This window comes from Tachypleus tridentatus, chromosome 13, assembly GCF_004210375.1.
Source record: "Tachypleus tridentatus isolate NWPU-2018 chromosome 13, ASM421037v1, whole genome shotgun sequence".
NCBI classification, from domain to species: domain Eukaryota; kingdom Metazoa; phylum Arthropoda; class Merostomata; order Xiphosura; family Limulidae; genus Tachypleus; species Tachypleus tridentatus.
In genome coordinates, this window is record NC_134837.1 from 246,055,088 (window position 1) to 246,071,970 (window position 16,883).

A 16,883-nucleotide genomic window follows, 5' to 3' on the forward strand; every position below is an offset into this window, starting at 1 on the left:
AAACAAAAACGTATAAAATCAAACATCATAAAAAGAATGCACAAGTTAAAAATAAAAATACCTTCAGGAAGAGGGTGAATTGTTACTGACGTACTCAAGCGCCCACCCCCTAAACTTACAAGATGAGGTTGGTCAGTTTGCAGTTTCAAAGACTTTCCAGTTTCTAGGACTTCAACTCCATCCTAGAAAATCAAAACAAAAGAACTGACCCATAGTGGCAAGTAACTTACAGTAAGACATCAATTTCTTATTCCACTTTCAGTATAATAAATTTAGTTATATAGCCAAAAATAACATTTAATACATAAAATTATCAACAAACTTGCATGAACAAGTACAAAGCTTTTAGTTTATGTCTACACATTGTTTTTTAAATTATTTTTGTAAATACAATGTGAGGTTCTTAACTGAAAATTAAGAACAAAGTAAACACTGGAGCTATATATTTGTAAATTACTATTTATGTAACTGTTCTGAAAAAGAATTTTGCTAAAAGTTTTTTTTGAATTCTATAAATGCACATACTTATTCAAAAACAGTTACTCACTTTCAACTGAGAAAGTTCTTCCACATCATGAAGTATACCAACATCCTGTTTCTCTGTCCAAAGTTCGTTTCTTGTGACCTCTCCAGGAGCATTGTTAAACACACCCAAAGACATTTTTGCTTCAGAAAGGTTATTCCATACCCAACTACAAACAATGTAAAATTAGTTTTTAAAACAACATGTTAAAACATAAGCTAGTTATTTGATATGATCATATTAAGCCTTGTCTGGTCTACATTGAGAAAGAAAAGGACTTAAGATTTGTCATTTACTTACATAAATGAAATTTGTAAACGGTAAGCTCTTTGAAAAATACAACACATATAACACACATTTGGAAATTGAAAATGCTCAAATATCTTTCTTTTTAACTTCAAACCAAACTTTGACTTCACACCTATAATACAAGAATGTCATAATTTGTATTAGTGAGTCCATTTAAAGAAAAATTTAAAATAAAGATCAGTATAAGTAGGTTTATTCATTTATCTTGTATTACACTTGTGGGTTTTATTGAGAATCTGAGATCAAACATTAAAATATATATACATGCACTGATAATTAAAACAATATATTAATTCAATTATTAAAACATTTCAGTTAATACCACAATTTTGTAACACTTTCCATTGGTCCAATGCTGATAGATTCAAAAGATTGCATACAACTATTAAAATAAACAATAATAACAAAAAGAGTAAAATAAACCATAAGTCACTGACATTTCATATCAGATGTTAAAAGTGAAGTTTTCCGAAGTGAAATTCTAGCAACTTTTGTGTTTTCAGTACCAAATTCATTATTTCTGTAAAAATAATGTCTGTCTATTAAAACGTATATATTTCTAATTATTCTAACTTATAATTATTAAAACATGGAGTTTCCTATTGACTAAACATCACAAGAGCTGTAATACCCTAAATGAATTGAGTGGATTAGAATTTAGTTTTAAAAACAAAAATCAGTTCCATTATTAGTTGAGGCCACTTACACTTACTAATAATTAACAAATTCACTTGTATCCATGATTATTTTGCATGACTAGCCAATCTATCTCACTGGTCTATCATTCCCCAAAAATGTACATATCTATATATTATTCAACTATTTATCATGCATCAAGGTTTAATAGAGTATTGCATGAACTTGAAATATACCACCTCTTTACAACACATAATTGATTATTACATATTATTTAAGTTTTTGCACATATCACAACAGAAAACACTAGTTCATATCTGAAGTTTTGTTCCTTATGGAGAAGCACAAATACAATTAACTATGTAGTTTTGTATTAAGAACAAAGAAGCCCAACTGATATGTAAAAAATTAATTTGTATTTAAATATAAATGTCTCAGTTATGAATGAATATCAAAGTTATTCTAACATATACAGAATATTACACATAGTTGACATTATTAAATATCCCAAAATGGAGCCAAAGGCTGCCTGTAGGTGTCACCTGTTTTAACCACTCACACCAGTATAATAGTGTCTACCTGCAAGTCAGTCAGTGAGCACTACAACTAAATGTATTTCCACAGAGCCCCAAAAACTTCTGTTTCAAGAGTAAATAAAACAAAAATAAATAGTAACAAATATGTTATTTCTTGCTTTTAAAGGTCATATGTTATGCTACATTAAAGCCTACAGAGAGCATAATTCTTCTTGTAATTCATGGCATGTGGATGTTTTACTGACATCATTTTTGTGTCTAATGAGTGACTGACAGACAATACACTACTGTATAAAGGCACATGTGAACATGCGACTCTACTAAGTAGTCTTTGTCCCCCTTTTGGAGAAATATCACAAAGGGATGTTTAACATTGCATTTTGTAATGTCATGATGTCAGTAAAACACATGAACATACCATGAATCATGAGAAGAATTATGCACTCTGTAGACTATAACACAGCATAACAAATGAACTTCAAATATAAGAAATAAAAATATTTATTATTCTTAATTTTGGTTTTCTTTATACTATTGAAACAGAATACTTTCAGGAACCCTGCAGAAGTACACATAGTTTACATTAATGTGATAATAAAAGGTGTTAGAATAAGTAAATATTATATAATTCTTTCCATTTCATGGGCTGATTCTTCCATGCCATTACAGAATGTAAATTTCAACAATACGGTAATGCTTCACTGATCTCTGTTGATAATTGAATGAACCAGAGTGAGAATACTTATTCTTTAGAATTCCCATATACTTGTATGAAGAATACATCATAAAGAGTTCTGTTTCTGTGAACATACTGATCAAATTTAGGGTTTGAATAACTGTCAAGATACCCCATGGAGTGTCTTAACTATACAGAAAGAAATTACCAAGGAGCTAGCATAGAGTACTGATATATGCTAAAAGAAATGAATTTAACAGCACTCTACAAATGAAAACAATATTTAACATTATATATTATGTTTTGTTGTCATGCCACAGGTCAAAACAAAGAGAATTATTGGTGGAGCAAAGAGTTGACATAAAAGCTTTATGTGATGCTGGATGAACTCTCCAACACTATTTCTTGAGACTAAGTTAAGTAACTTTGAAAATAGAAAAGGAAGAGGCAGAACATCTAAACTGAATGATACTGATGTTAAGTACCTTTGAGGATGGGCCTCTGGGACAGTAGAATGATTGTCATTGATCTAAATATGAAATAAACAACCATGTACCAAATGACAAAAAGGTACCCAGAACTACAGTATGAAGACTCAAAGAGAATGAAAGATTTGATTATGTAGCAGTCAAAAATCACTTACTTTGGTTTCCTAATATTGTCAAGAGTCTGAAATTTGCTAAAAGATAAAAAAAACTGTTGATGATTGAAAAAGGGTGTTGTGGACAGATGAGTCCAAGTTTGGAATATCTGATTCAAAGCATAAGTTATACATCTGGCAGAAGAAAGGTTGATACTTACCTCAATGCACAGCATCTACCAAGAAGCATGAGGGAAACAGTGTAATGGTTTGGAGTATTTTTCTGCTGAAATCACAAAGATATTTTTAAAATAGATGGAATAATGGACTACTGCAAGTACCATCAGATACACCCAGTTGTTTGAGTATTCTTGGTGAAGGACTCTACTGCCAGAAATTAATGGCCCCAAATACTCATCCAACATAAACAGAAATTAATTAACTGAGAAAGAAGCAGCTGGATTCATTTAAATCATGCAATAGTTCCTACAGAGCCCTGGATTTCAACCCAATTGAACATATCTTAGATTTGACACATCAAAATTCTTGACAAATAAAAAGTCTATTCTAAGGAAACATTTGGAGTAAAATCCCAGAGGGCACTTTAATTAAACATGTTGCAAAAATGGCTTAAAAACTGCCAGCAGAAAGGGCAAACACAAAATGCTAACTATTGGCTGAACTTGAGCACTTCCAACAAGTTTCTGGTGTATGAAGTACAAAAATTAATAAAATTTTGATGTTTCACCCCTGATTTAACTTGCATTGTTGTTTGAATGTAGCCTGACTTCTAATTTTTGACTGTCCTAACACTTATGCACAACACTGTAAATTAGCAGTTTACAGTGCACGTATGTGCATATAAGTTGATACTGTGAAAAAATAGTGACCATAGACAATCAATATAAAAAGCATAAAGAAAAAATGAAATTATTTCATGATTACCTGTTTTATACATAATAATATATTTGGAATGGCTACATTATTTATAAAACAAAGTAAATGTTCTTACTACTAGTTTGAGTTATGATAGTTTTGTATGTGACATCAAAAGATCTAAGAAACAAGGTCTGATCAACGTTTAAGTGCCAGATACTATATCACTTGAAATATGATTCTGGAATACAGATGGTATAGACAAGTTTCAACAAACAAGAACAACGTGTACTCAAGTGTGCAATACTTTCCTGTTTTCTCTACTGCCTGAAGAGATTTAATCATTCTAAACTTCCTGATATTTACAGAAACCAGCACACACTTACTGCTCAACATAACCAGCTTGTAACATGCTGAATTACAAAACAAAAATCCTAGATGAATCTTCACCCCAAAGATTACACAATTAATTAAAGAACAAAAATAAAATCAGAAACTCGACATACTCACTATACAGAATGCATCTGCGATCACAACTGTGATATACAACTTCAACTCCAGAGTTCTAGCTGATACAAAAAAGAAAGTTCTCAACTCAACTTAGGCTTAAACTTGATAACACACTTCATCCACATAATTACTGTTGCAATAACAGCCAACATGGAATATACTGCTCAGAAACCTCATGAAACCTACAACAAAATAATTCAGAAACCAAACTTATGCAATGCTCAGAGGCATACAAAATATCCAAACAAGAACATTCTGAATAACAACCTCAAACAGAAAAATCCAATCAAGATACCACATGCAGACAAAAGAAAGAGCATTTTTATTGAACGCCAATGACTATAATATTGAAATTAAAGTGATTAGACTTCCAACAGTACAAGATGCTCAATAATAATGCCAAGGAAAAGACTAATCAACAAAACGCTAAACAAACTTAAAAAACAAAAGTTACTCAATGAAACATAAACAAGAATTTAAGAACTAATAGCATCTGCCTTGCACAGTTTTACGGCCTACTTAAGATCCCCAAAAATAACACATACTGCAATAAACTCAGCTCCTCATCACCGAGCTAATTGTTTATGCCTAACCTGTCACTGCTACTAAAAAGTCCGAACACCACACAACTCCAAAGTTTAACCATCAGTTCCCAACAAACTCTGTGCCAAACATCCAGTAAAAGGTTAACATTAAAGTAAAAGTAGAAAATTTATAAAAGGAAATTGAGGTAAAATAAAACAAAGTTAAAAGAGGCATAAAACCTATGTTTACATCTAGTACACAGCGTTAAGAGAAAAACTAGAGTAATATAAGTTGTAGAGAACTTTCAGTAGCATAACTGTAATTATTATAACTCACCAGGAAACTAAAAGTACAAAAACCACCATCAGTCACCTGAAGTTGGCCTTTCAGTCCTGGTTCTGAGTTATTTGACATTATGGCCATTTTCAAAAAGTAAAGTAATAAAAGTTTTAAAAGACTTGTAGCAAAATTGTAATAATAACTTGGCAGGATGACTAACAGGTAATTCAAACAGCAGCATTAGTCACCTGAAGTTGGCATTTCCAGTCCTGGTTTCGAGTAATTTGACTTTACGACCATTTTCTAATTTCACAATGAACTAGATGGACTGTGATTCTTAAAACAGAATCACATTGAAAAAGATCTAACGTATAAATTAAAAACTTAAATGGTATTAAGAAGATTGACGGCCTTTAAAAAGCTAAAAAACAATTTCCAAGGTGGACAATGTCACGATCGCCAATAACACTGTCTAACGTTATGGACAGACCTTGGGACACAATATGGTGAAAATGGCGCCATTGTTAAGAGTGATGATGACAAGAAAGTAAAATGTGGTTTACTGTGACCTGAGTATCACACAGACTACACAATGGTGCATCAGTTCCAGATAAAAGCAAATGATGAGTTAAAAACTGTGACCAATACAAAGTCTAGTTAGAACAACCTCTTCTTTCCAATCCTAACGGAAACAAGACAGCCAAAGTCCAATATAGGGTTTTATTTGGAAAAGCTCGTTTTCACCAACCGGCAGGTACCAAGCCTTAAATACAGGATCATTGTCTACGTATGGAATAGGCACAGCGATGATAGTGCCAGAGCAAATAGATTTTGCTGCGGCATCGGTGCACTATTTCCCATGAATACCAACATGGTCCAGTATCCAGAAAAACTAGATAGAGAGAAATAGGCCAGTTGGTTTAGAAAATTAGCGAGAATAGGGTGTGATATAATGTGAAGCGATTCCAGGGCCAGTAGAGAACTAAGCGAGTCAGTATAAATAGTGCAGTTTGAGTACTGCTTAGCTTCTATGTGATCCAGGGCAAGAGAAATGGTGTACAGTTCAGCAGTGAACACAGAAACTGTAGAGATTCTGCATGCAACCACCAAACCACAACAAACCATGGCAGAACCACACTGTCACCTGATTTTGAACCATATGTATAACTAGAAATGGAATGATGGTTGGAAAGATGTTAAGCAAATAACAGACAGTATTTCAAATTGAGAGTGTCTGTTTTTCTCAGATGATTTAAAGATAGGTGAAATTTGGGGACTATAAGAAGCCATAGTGGGATGGGCTGACCAGTGGATACAGCAATGTTATCCAAGGACATACCCAATTCATCCATCTGCACCTGGATATGAAGGCCAAAAGGAGCAATGTCAGATTGTCTATTCTGAGAAAGTATGGCCCAATGAAGAAGGAAAACAACCCCAGGTGGGATGCTTTGGTAAGAAACAAAGTTTTCCAAACTTATAGTTAAGACAGTTGCAAATGGCGGAGGTGCAAAGAAGATTCATGAGACTCTATGTATAAGCTTTGAACTGGGGAAATGTGGAAAGCCCCAGTGCAGATCCAAAGTCATTGATGATGAATAGGATCAAGCATCTTGAAGGCCGAAGTCCTGACAGAGCCATAAACCAGTGATCCATAGTCGAGTTTAGTTCGAATAACAGCATGATATATCTTTAGCATAGAACATCGATCCACTCCCCAAGTGGTGGAAGAGAGGACCCAGAGGATGTTCAGTGCACTTATACATTTGATCTGTAGCTGCTTGATGTGTGGTTATAAAGGTCAGCTTACGGTCAAAGATAAAAAGATAAGCCCCAAGAAGTTTGTCTCAGGGACCACAGGAAGCACAACATTGCCTATACAGAGTTAGGATCAGGGTAAATACCCTGTCGGCAGCAAAAGTGCATGCAAACGGTTTTAGAGAGAGAAGTTACAGTCGTTTCTTGTGGTCCACTTCAGTAAACGATTGAGGCCAGTCTGTAACTGCAGCTGAATATACCTCATGTTCAACGACTAACAGGAGATGTGAAAACCATCAACATAGAGATCATTTGCAACTGTGAAAGGGAGTTGTTCAGTGATGGCATTAATCGTTATACTGAAAAGTATGACACTCAAAACACAGCCCTGAATGACTCCAAGTTCCTGTAGAAAATCACGGAAAAGTGTCGAAGTCACGCAAACTTGAAATATCCTGTTCATTCATATTTTTTTAATAAAAATGGGAAAATGGCTATGTAACCCACATATATGGAGGTTTCGCAAAATGCCATACCTCCATGATGTATCATAAGCCTTCTCAATGTCAAAGAATATTGATACAAGACGTTATCGTTTGAGAAAGGCTTCTCTGATTGACGTTTCAAGTCGAATCAGGTGGTCCACAGTGGAGTGCTGTCTTGGGAACCCACACTGGGTGAGCAAGAGGAGGTTGTTTGATTCCAGGAACCAAACAAGATGAGCATTAACCATCCTGAGGTTTTACAGATACAGCTCGTCAAAGCAATTGGATGGAAGTTTGAAGGAATCTTGGGATCCTTCCTAGGCTTAGAGAAAGGAAAGACAATTGCCTGGCACCAGGAAAAACATTCTCCTGCCATATCTGATTAAAAACAAGCAGAAGAATAGTTAGAGAAGCAAAAGATAGATGGCGTAGCATTTCATAGTTCACATCATCAGGTTCAACCGATGAACTGCCAGACAGATGAAGGGCCAGTTCCACCAGTGTTAAGGGATGATTATAATCATACGAATAATCAGCTCGAAAGGAAAGAGGTTTGCTCTGCTTGAGTCTTGATGGCTAAAAAGGTGGAAGAAGAAGCAGAAGTACTAGTTACTCGGCAAAAACTTTCACCTACACACCTGGAGTATCGGCGATGCTCTGGGTATCAGCTACTTACTGGCCATCAGGGAGCAAGATCGAGAGGGGGACGGAATTATACTGCCCATTGGCCTTTCCAATCTTGTCCCATATAACGTTGGAACTGGTCGTAGAAGATATTCTGGTTGTGAACTTAATCCAAGATTTCTTCTGGTTTTGATGTCTTACCCATCGAGCATGTGCACGGGCCTACTGGAAAGCAAGAGGTGCGAAAATATGTGATACCTACGAAAAGTATCCCAGGCCCGTTCTTGAGCCTTCCGTGTCATGTGGCAGGCAGGATTCCACCACGGACGAGAATATCATGGAAAACGTGTCAAGGGCGTAGGAATACACTGAGCAGCTGTTTGTATAATACAGTCAGTTACTGCTGCCACACAGTCGTCTATTGATGGCTTATAGACAATGGCAGGATCAAGTTCTGCGAGAGCAGTGAGAGAGAGCCAGTTCGCTAAGTTCAGCTTCCACCAGGACACGCAGGTTGGGTAGCATTAACCACGGCCAGTCTCTCTCAAAATTATAGGAAAATAATCACTGCCTCGTAGATTATTGTATACTCTCCATGAAAAAATGGAAGAATAGTGAAGGGGAGCAAACTGAGAGATCAATAGCAGTAAAGGACTGACTAGGTGCATGAAAATAAGTAGAAGAATCAGTATTGAAAAGAGAAAGGTTGTGATCAGAGAGCATATGTTCTATGGAGCAAACCTTCCTATCAACATCAGCACTTCCCCAGAGAGAATGATGTCCATTAAAGTCCCCCAGGATTAAAAAGGGAGACGGCAACTACTCAATGAGAGCATCAAGGTCTGATTGTTCGTAGGTCTCTTCAGGTGATAGATAAAGAGAACAAACAGTAATGGTACGACACAGACGGCTGCAGAATCCAAGGGTGTGTCGAGTGGAAAAGACAGGGTGGGCACATGCTGATCAACCAACAGTACTACCCCTCCATGTACTCATCCATCACACAGCCTATCATTTCTGTACAAAGAAAACTGCCGAAAGGTGACTGTATCAGCAGGTTTCAGAAATGTTTCCTGTAAGGAGAGACATACAGAATAATAGGAAACAATCAGGGTTTTGATGTCATCCAGAGTCGAACATAAACCTCAATAGTTCCATTGTATCAAGGTGGCCATTTTTATTTACGTCTAGGTGAATTGGGTGGAGAACCGTTCTGTTTATGGCCACATCTTTTTTCTTTACTGTCTTTATTCGAGGGAGGTCCATCGACCTCCATGGATTCTGCCCTAGGTCGATTGGGCAGGTCTACTGTTGGAAGAGAATTCCAGCAACTGAGGACATGAACGAATGATCGTTTTGCATCGTGAAGTGGGAGAAAATGTATCCAAGGAAGTGCCTGTACCCAAAACCAAAGGAGGGGAATCCTGGGATTTGTTGGAATGTATGTCAGAGACAGAGATGGGTATTGAAGTTGATTCATCAACCTTTTTAACCATGAAGGTCAAAGGACTTTTCATTTGTTTTGAGAATGATTCTTTTGAAGGCACAGAGAAATCCGTTTGCACTCCCACTGTAATAGTGAAACGAAGTGCAGCAGCATATGTCCGAGATGAAGTGGTGGACAGCAACTTGCCAGCCTCAGGGTAAGTAATGTTATGTATCGTTTCCAAACGTTGCACCTCTTTTTCTAACCACTTAGGGCAAGAACGAAAGTAGGACAGGTGAGAGCCATTGCAATTGACGTAGTGAGGATCCGTTTCACACTCGTAGGTATCATGATACTTGCCACCGCAACGAGAACACGTCAAGGAACCATGACATGACGTCTTTGAGTGACCAAACCACTGACACTGGAAACATCAGAGAGGGGTTTGGAATGTATGGCCATATTCTGCAACTAAGATAACCTGCCTTGATGGTGGCAGATGGAAGTGGTGACGTAAATGTGAGAATTAAGATAATGATCTGCATAATAATTCCATCTTTGTCAGTGGAGATATGCCTCACTGCAAAAACTCCTTGGGTTGAGAAACCAGCGAGAATCTCCGACTCTGGGATGTTCTTCAAATCCCTCTCAATAATAACTCCTCGTGACGAATTCAAAGTTGCATGAGATGCAACCTCAATAGGTACATCCTCAAATGCCTTTGAATGCAAGAGGAGTTCACTGTGTTGAGATGTGGATGTTTTCACCAATATGTCACCAGATCGAAACTTCTTTACTGACTTTGGACATCAAGCAAGTCCCTCTAGTCCCTTCTGAATTAAAAAGGGAGACATCTGCCCTATAGGTTTGTCTTAAAGTAAATGCAATATAAGAAAATGAGGTACAACAGGTGGTACAGATGGCGAGAATTGCTGCTCAGGATCTTCAATACGTGGTCGTTTACCTATACTGTTTCTCACTATTTTTAAGATTTTTAATTAGAGTATCCATAATTAAAAAAGGAAAATTTCGGTTCCCACTGACCCCACCCACCATGGAACCCTACGAGAGACGCACTACGATGTCAAACAAGGACACTGCTCCAACGCCAGGGTTTCGTGAGCATTATACCTAAACACCAGCATCATATACAATGTCCACAACACCTGTTGAGAGCATTCAACACTGGTACTTGGTTGACCTTAGCCCAAGTGGACCAGCCAATTGACCCAAGCGTGGCCAACCCAAGGCCGCTCGTCTACAGGAATTCAAGGTCAAAATGGTGTGTTAGGGTTGGACCCCTTAACCACCAGGATACTCTCCTCTCCTTCATGGGTTGCCACGCATGGCAAACGCGTGGGTGGATGTTTAGATCATAGAAGAGATAAACTAAAAGAACAGAACCTTCCTTGGGAGGTCCCCTGACAATGTACAGGAATCCACATCGAGGGGACTTACAACTGAGAGACATTTTCTGACAATAATGAACAAACATAAAGATACTGGTTAAACTACAGTATTCTGCCCTTGCAACAGGAAAAATTATTTAGGTTCAAGACATCTTAATTTAAAAAAATAAAAACCCTATAATCCGAGAGATTTCGAAAGGTGGACTTTTCTTCCTGAAAGGTAAGCGTTTACTATATTAAAATGTTAGTATCCATACTATACAAACACTTGAACACAAAAATAAGCAGTTTATTACTACAACTGGTCAGCAAAGCATACGTTCCACCAATTACGACCAAATATCTTCCAAATTTTTCTAGTATTATTTAAAACGCTAAGGAAATTTAAAGAAAATTCCCTGAATTTCCAAACTCGTGTTAATTTTAATTACTGAAAGTTGAAGTTAGTTATTATTATTTTTATGTAAATGTTTTTCATTTGAAATTATTGAATTTCTTAGAATTTAAAATTTTGAGGGTTACAGTTTGCAAAGGAAACGTTAAGTTGCCGACAAAGAGACCCTAATCGGGGTGGCGACGAGCGATAAAAACAGTCATATATGTATGTTGAATGTAAGGTATCGCGATTTATTTTACTACTATAAAGTAATTTAAAAATAAACACACAAGTTCCAAATCTGTAAACCTTTTTTTTTTTTTTAATTCAAGCCAATCTATGGTCTATAACATGTGAATTTTACAGGTTCAGTGTTACCATATTGAAATATGCAGAGCTTACATTTCAGGAGCCATAGATTGGCCTGAATTGAAGTAAAACAAGGTTATAGATTCAAAGTTGTGTTTATCAGTTATTACTTTAACATTATACAAGTGTAAGAAAATATTACAATGAAGTTTGTTTCTTTAGAATTAAGCACAAAGCTACACAATGGACTATCTGTACCATGCCCATAACGGATATCGAAACCTGATTTCTAGGAGTGTGAGTCCTCAAACATACTACTGCGCCACTGGAGACTACAATAAAGTACTTTTATCATGCAGTGTAATCTACCAAACACCTCCTTTTGTAATACAAAATGTGCCAAGCTGACCGAAAGGCAAAAGGATTTCGAAACGTCAACCAATTTATTTATATTACCTACGTATATCTTTTGTCTTCCAAGATTAAAATTGACAACCTGAACCAGATTCTGTCACCCATTTTATCTTTGTTCGGTTTAATCATTAACATCCTTCTACAAATCTACACAAATCGGACAAGTCACTCCAGGTACTAAACAGAAATATTTCCGTCATGACAAAAAAACCCACTTGTAGAGAAAATTATACATTTAAAAACGGCTGTTTGTTCGCCCTTTCAGCCATGTGGGCGTTATAAAGTTATGGGCAATTCCACTATTCGTTGGTAAAAGAGCACCCTACGAGTCGGCGGTGGGTGGTGACAACTAGCAGCTTTCCCTCTAATCTTACACTGCTAAATTCGGGACGGCTAGCGCAGACGACCCTAGTGTAGCTTTGCGCGAAATTCAAGCCAAACCACTGTTTGTTTCTTATATTTGCTTTTGTTCACAGCTTTTTCTATATGTAAGCTGTGTGTCCAATAATCTACAATTACAAATCACCCAAAATTCTAATTCAAAGCAAATTTTTATGTTACAGTGATTGTAAACTAAGATATAGTTGTAGTGAGACAAGTCTCCAACGAGATCGTATCGCACACAAGCTCGTGTAAAACAGACGATGGCCTCTTTAAGCTATCATAAACCACTAACTGAGAAAGCTTAACATAAAACCTACGCAAAGCATGGAGTGCTCCTGGTGGCTCAACAGTGGACTAAAAGACGTAACTTTAAAATTCGGGATCAATACTAGCGACCGATTCAACGTAGGTAGTCGACTGCGCAGCTTTACTCTAAATCCAAAACAATGGGGTAAGAAACTAATCAGTGCAAGCTATTTTTCTAATTTTATCCGAACCATAGATACATTATCAAATGCACATTGATGACTGAGATATAATTAAAGGCAATGATATAAGCTAAAGAACAGACAAAGATATACTAAAGCAAAACGTACTCTATCCACAACTTAAATATCTTAGTTTTGATCTTCATAGCATGCATCTAATTTTAAATTCATTCAATAAGCATGTGATTTATCCGAATCAGTTATTATTCTAACACTTGAGTTGCTTTTTCAAGTACAGCTTTTGTTGACATTTAAAAGGATGGTTAGAAATTTATACACATACACTTTTTTCTTGCTCGAGTGTGTGTTTGTTTTATTATAGCAAAGCTACATCGGACTATCTGCTGAGTCCACCGCGGGGAATTGAACCCCTGATTTTAACGTTGTAAATCTGTAGACTTACCGCTGTACTAGCGGGGAACTTTTCGCTCGAAAACTGAGTACAGCAGCGTAATGTGGTAAAAACATTTTATGTAAAATTTTAGTAATGCAGGTATCGGCTCTGAAATCACTTCACACACTGCAGTGGTGCTTACCTTGTTATATTGACTCACTACTATTGTTACTCAGCTACTCTAAATCTATTTTACTCTATGCTACTTATCTTGCTTCTCTCGTTAATAACCAACTAACTGATTTTTGTTCCATTACGCTAAAATGGTTTAACTTACTAGAATTGCCTCGCTATACGAGAAATAAGAATAACCTCATTTTCTACTGTCAATTCGTTATAAATCTTTATGCCATGTAACTATACGAGGGTTGGCAATAAGGGGATTAATGGGATGGTGGAAGAGCTTGTTGGAGCTGAAGTTAACCTTATTCTCTCCTATAATCTCTTCACCCAACACACAATGTCTCCTGTTACCGATAGTTTATTTTTACACACGATAACATGCGCAACTACAAAATGTATAATGTAATCCTCTCACTATTTTGTTCAACCTACCTTATCCTACCCACTGGGAAAAGGTTAGCATGGCTCTTACACCATATTAATAATGATCTTACACAGTGTTACAATTGCCTCATTACGCGAAAATCAACTCCACCCACTGTAATTACTGTGTAGCATGTCTTATCTCCACACTTTTCTTGTCAATATTTGATTAGCTCAAACTAAAGTACAAAGCACTATAATGTGTGTGTGTGTGTGTGTGTTTTTTTGAAGAGAATGCAGGTTACCCTTGTGGCAGAGTTCCGACTTCAGACCTGGTGAACTGCATTTCAGCCCGTGCACTGCCACAAAATATTCCCCGCACTTCAAGTTTTTGATGTATACGAGTGACAGTCAGTTCATTAGCATTGATAGCGGTCGGATGACTGAGCTGCCCTTTCTCTGATCGACAGTTCAAAATTAAGGACGGTGCCACATAGCCTTAGTAACTCTGGCATAACAACAAATATTTTGAAAAATAAAGAAAATTAACGTTAACTAGTATTGCTGCTAGTTCTTTAATATGTTGTTGTAACTAGTATGGACTGAAGTCAGTTTTAAGATAACAGGATAACTAAAGCATTATGTAAATCCATTTAAAATTTCCAATTTTAAAATATAAGTGAGAACATTATTCTAGTTTAGTGGGGCAACTGCGTCAGTAACAGAACTTTTTTTTAGTTTAGTGGAATACGAAAAGTTAATGGAATTGTTTTGTTTAGCGGGAAAACAATAAGTAAAGCAATTTTAGTTGTAGAGGATAACATTGAACAGTCATTGTATACTAAGTGTACCTTTACATATACTTCCTACAACACAACATGAAAATTAGTAACGATGAATTATTAAGACGTTGCATTGTAAGAATTGTATTTCATTTAAAATGAGCCTAACATATCCTTCACTTAGATGACAACCGCAACAAAGATATGCAACTACTTAATTTAATTACATGTTACACATGCTCAAACAAACGTTGATGACCCTTTCCTTTAGCTAATTCTGTGCTGAGAAAAATTATCATTGATGTTTTATATGTTCAGTTAAATATATTTTGTTTGTTGTTAAATTTCCTGCAAAGCTGAGAGAGTTATCTGCGCTAGCCATCGCTAATTTTCAAGTGATAAATTAGAGGGAAGGCAGTTAGTCAATATACTAGTAGACAACTTTGGTACTACTCTTTATCAACTGTTAGTGAGAATGGCTGTCATATAATTACGCCCCCACAGCTGAAATGTCTAGAATCTTCAGCGACACGTTTCGAGCCACACGTCTCATGACCACAGTAGAAATAAAAACGCAGTAAATGGTCATCTCGTTGGAACACCTTCCTCCAAAAATACATACACAAACATGTTTGTAAAACGTTCCTCTAATCAGTGGTATTTATAAGTTGACTAAACAGGTAATGTGTCAGATGGTTAAGCTCCACAAGTTTAGATGAAATTATATCACGGTGAGTGTGAGTTTGAATACGAGAAAATGCATCTCTCGCTTCCAAATGGCATGACAGTAAGATGCCAACTACCTGTTACCAAATATATTTCGTTTTACCACCTGTTCAAAAAATATCTGTTATTGGAATTCATCGCTTACTCATATGGAATACGCCTAGAGTTAAAAAAATGCCTACTAAATAAAGAAAAGAAATTTGCTTAATGCAACAGACTGTGCCTCAGTCGGCCGATATTTTTAATAGCGATAATTTTTTTTCTATTTCCAAAGTGTCAATCAAAGTGCTTTAGAAAAATTGTCACGTGGCAGCTAATGGCACACATTGTGGACAATGAAAGGCTGGAGTTATGTGATGTGGACTGGTAAGTAAGAGCATAAAGAGAAAAACTTTAAGTACTTCTTCCTGTTTGTATTATTTCCACTAACAAGATGTTGAAAATAGTGTAATATTGTGTGGTATGTTTTCATTGGATGAGGTGGATTCTTTGATTTATTTAGAAAAGTAGCCTGGAGGATAGAGCTGGTTCGAATACCATCAACGAAAATGCTTGTCTTTTCAGCCGTGAGGGTGTTATAACGTTAAGGTCAATACTACTATTCACGGGTAAACAGGATACCAGGAGTTAGCAGTGGAAAGCGTTAAGTAGTTGCCTTCTCTCTAGTCTATCACTTTTAAATTAAGAACAGCTAGAGTACCTTTGTGCAAAATTCAAGAAACAAGCATATTCTTTAGGGCACTGTGGTCTAACCTATTACGTACGAAGGATGTAAACATCAGAGAATCATAATTTACTATGTATATAACTTATTTGGTTGGAACTACTTAAGTCTACCAGTGGGAAAGTAGTGAGCCTATCGATTTTCAACGCTATAATCCGGGATTCAATTCTCCACGGTGGACATAGTAGACAGCTTGATGTTGCTTTGCTCTAAAACAAAAACCTTATCAGGTGTTCTTGCGTTAAGGACTGCAAAACACCACTAACAACGAGAATACCCAGCAGATGACCAAAAATAGAATATTTATTGATTTTTTTCGTAATTTACATTTGCACATAATTAAGACAATTTTGTTATTAATTGTAATTAATGCATAACTTTAGTAGCTCTTCTGGTAGACGTTAAGTATAGGGTATGTGAGGTCTGTTCACCCCAAACTTTGGCGTTTGTGAATTTTTCGTTTAACTGTGGAATATATTTTGTTGCAATTTGAATTTACAGAATAAGAAAGGGTTTTACACTGGAAAAAAATCATGGCAGTGAAATAAACTATTAAAATATATTTCACATCATAAATTAATTATTTAGGCGCTAACACTAAACTTTTAAAATAATAAAAAAAATTTGTGTCGCAAAATTATTTTCGTT

At 36.1% G+C, this 16,883-nt stretch overlaps 1 protein-coding gene across 13 annotated transcripts in view; it reads right to left on the reverse strand.

Annotated features, from left to right (window-relative positions):
* The window catches only part of LOC143240159 (uncharacterized), a 140,019-nt gene that overhangs the window by 88,569 nt on the left and 34,567 nt on the right, over window positions 1-16,883 (reverse strand). For all 13 annotated transcript variants that reach the window (XR_013021600.1, XR_013021601.1, XR_013021599.1 and 10 more), the window contains 2 exons: window positions 548-692; window positions 62-182 (listed from right to left, as the gene is read on the reverse strand). Coding sequence is in view for 7 of the 13 variants with exons in the window: in XM_076482137.1 (XP_076338252.1) it covers window positions 62-182; window positions 548-661 (235 nt within the window). In the remaining 6 variants the exon portion in view is untranslated. The remainder of the gene's footprint in view (window positions 1-61; window positions 183-547; window positions 693-16,883) is intronic.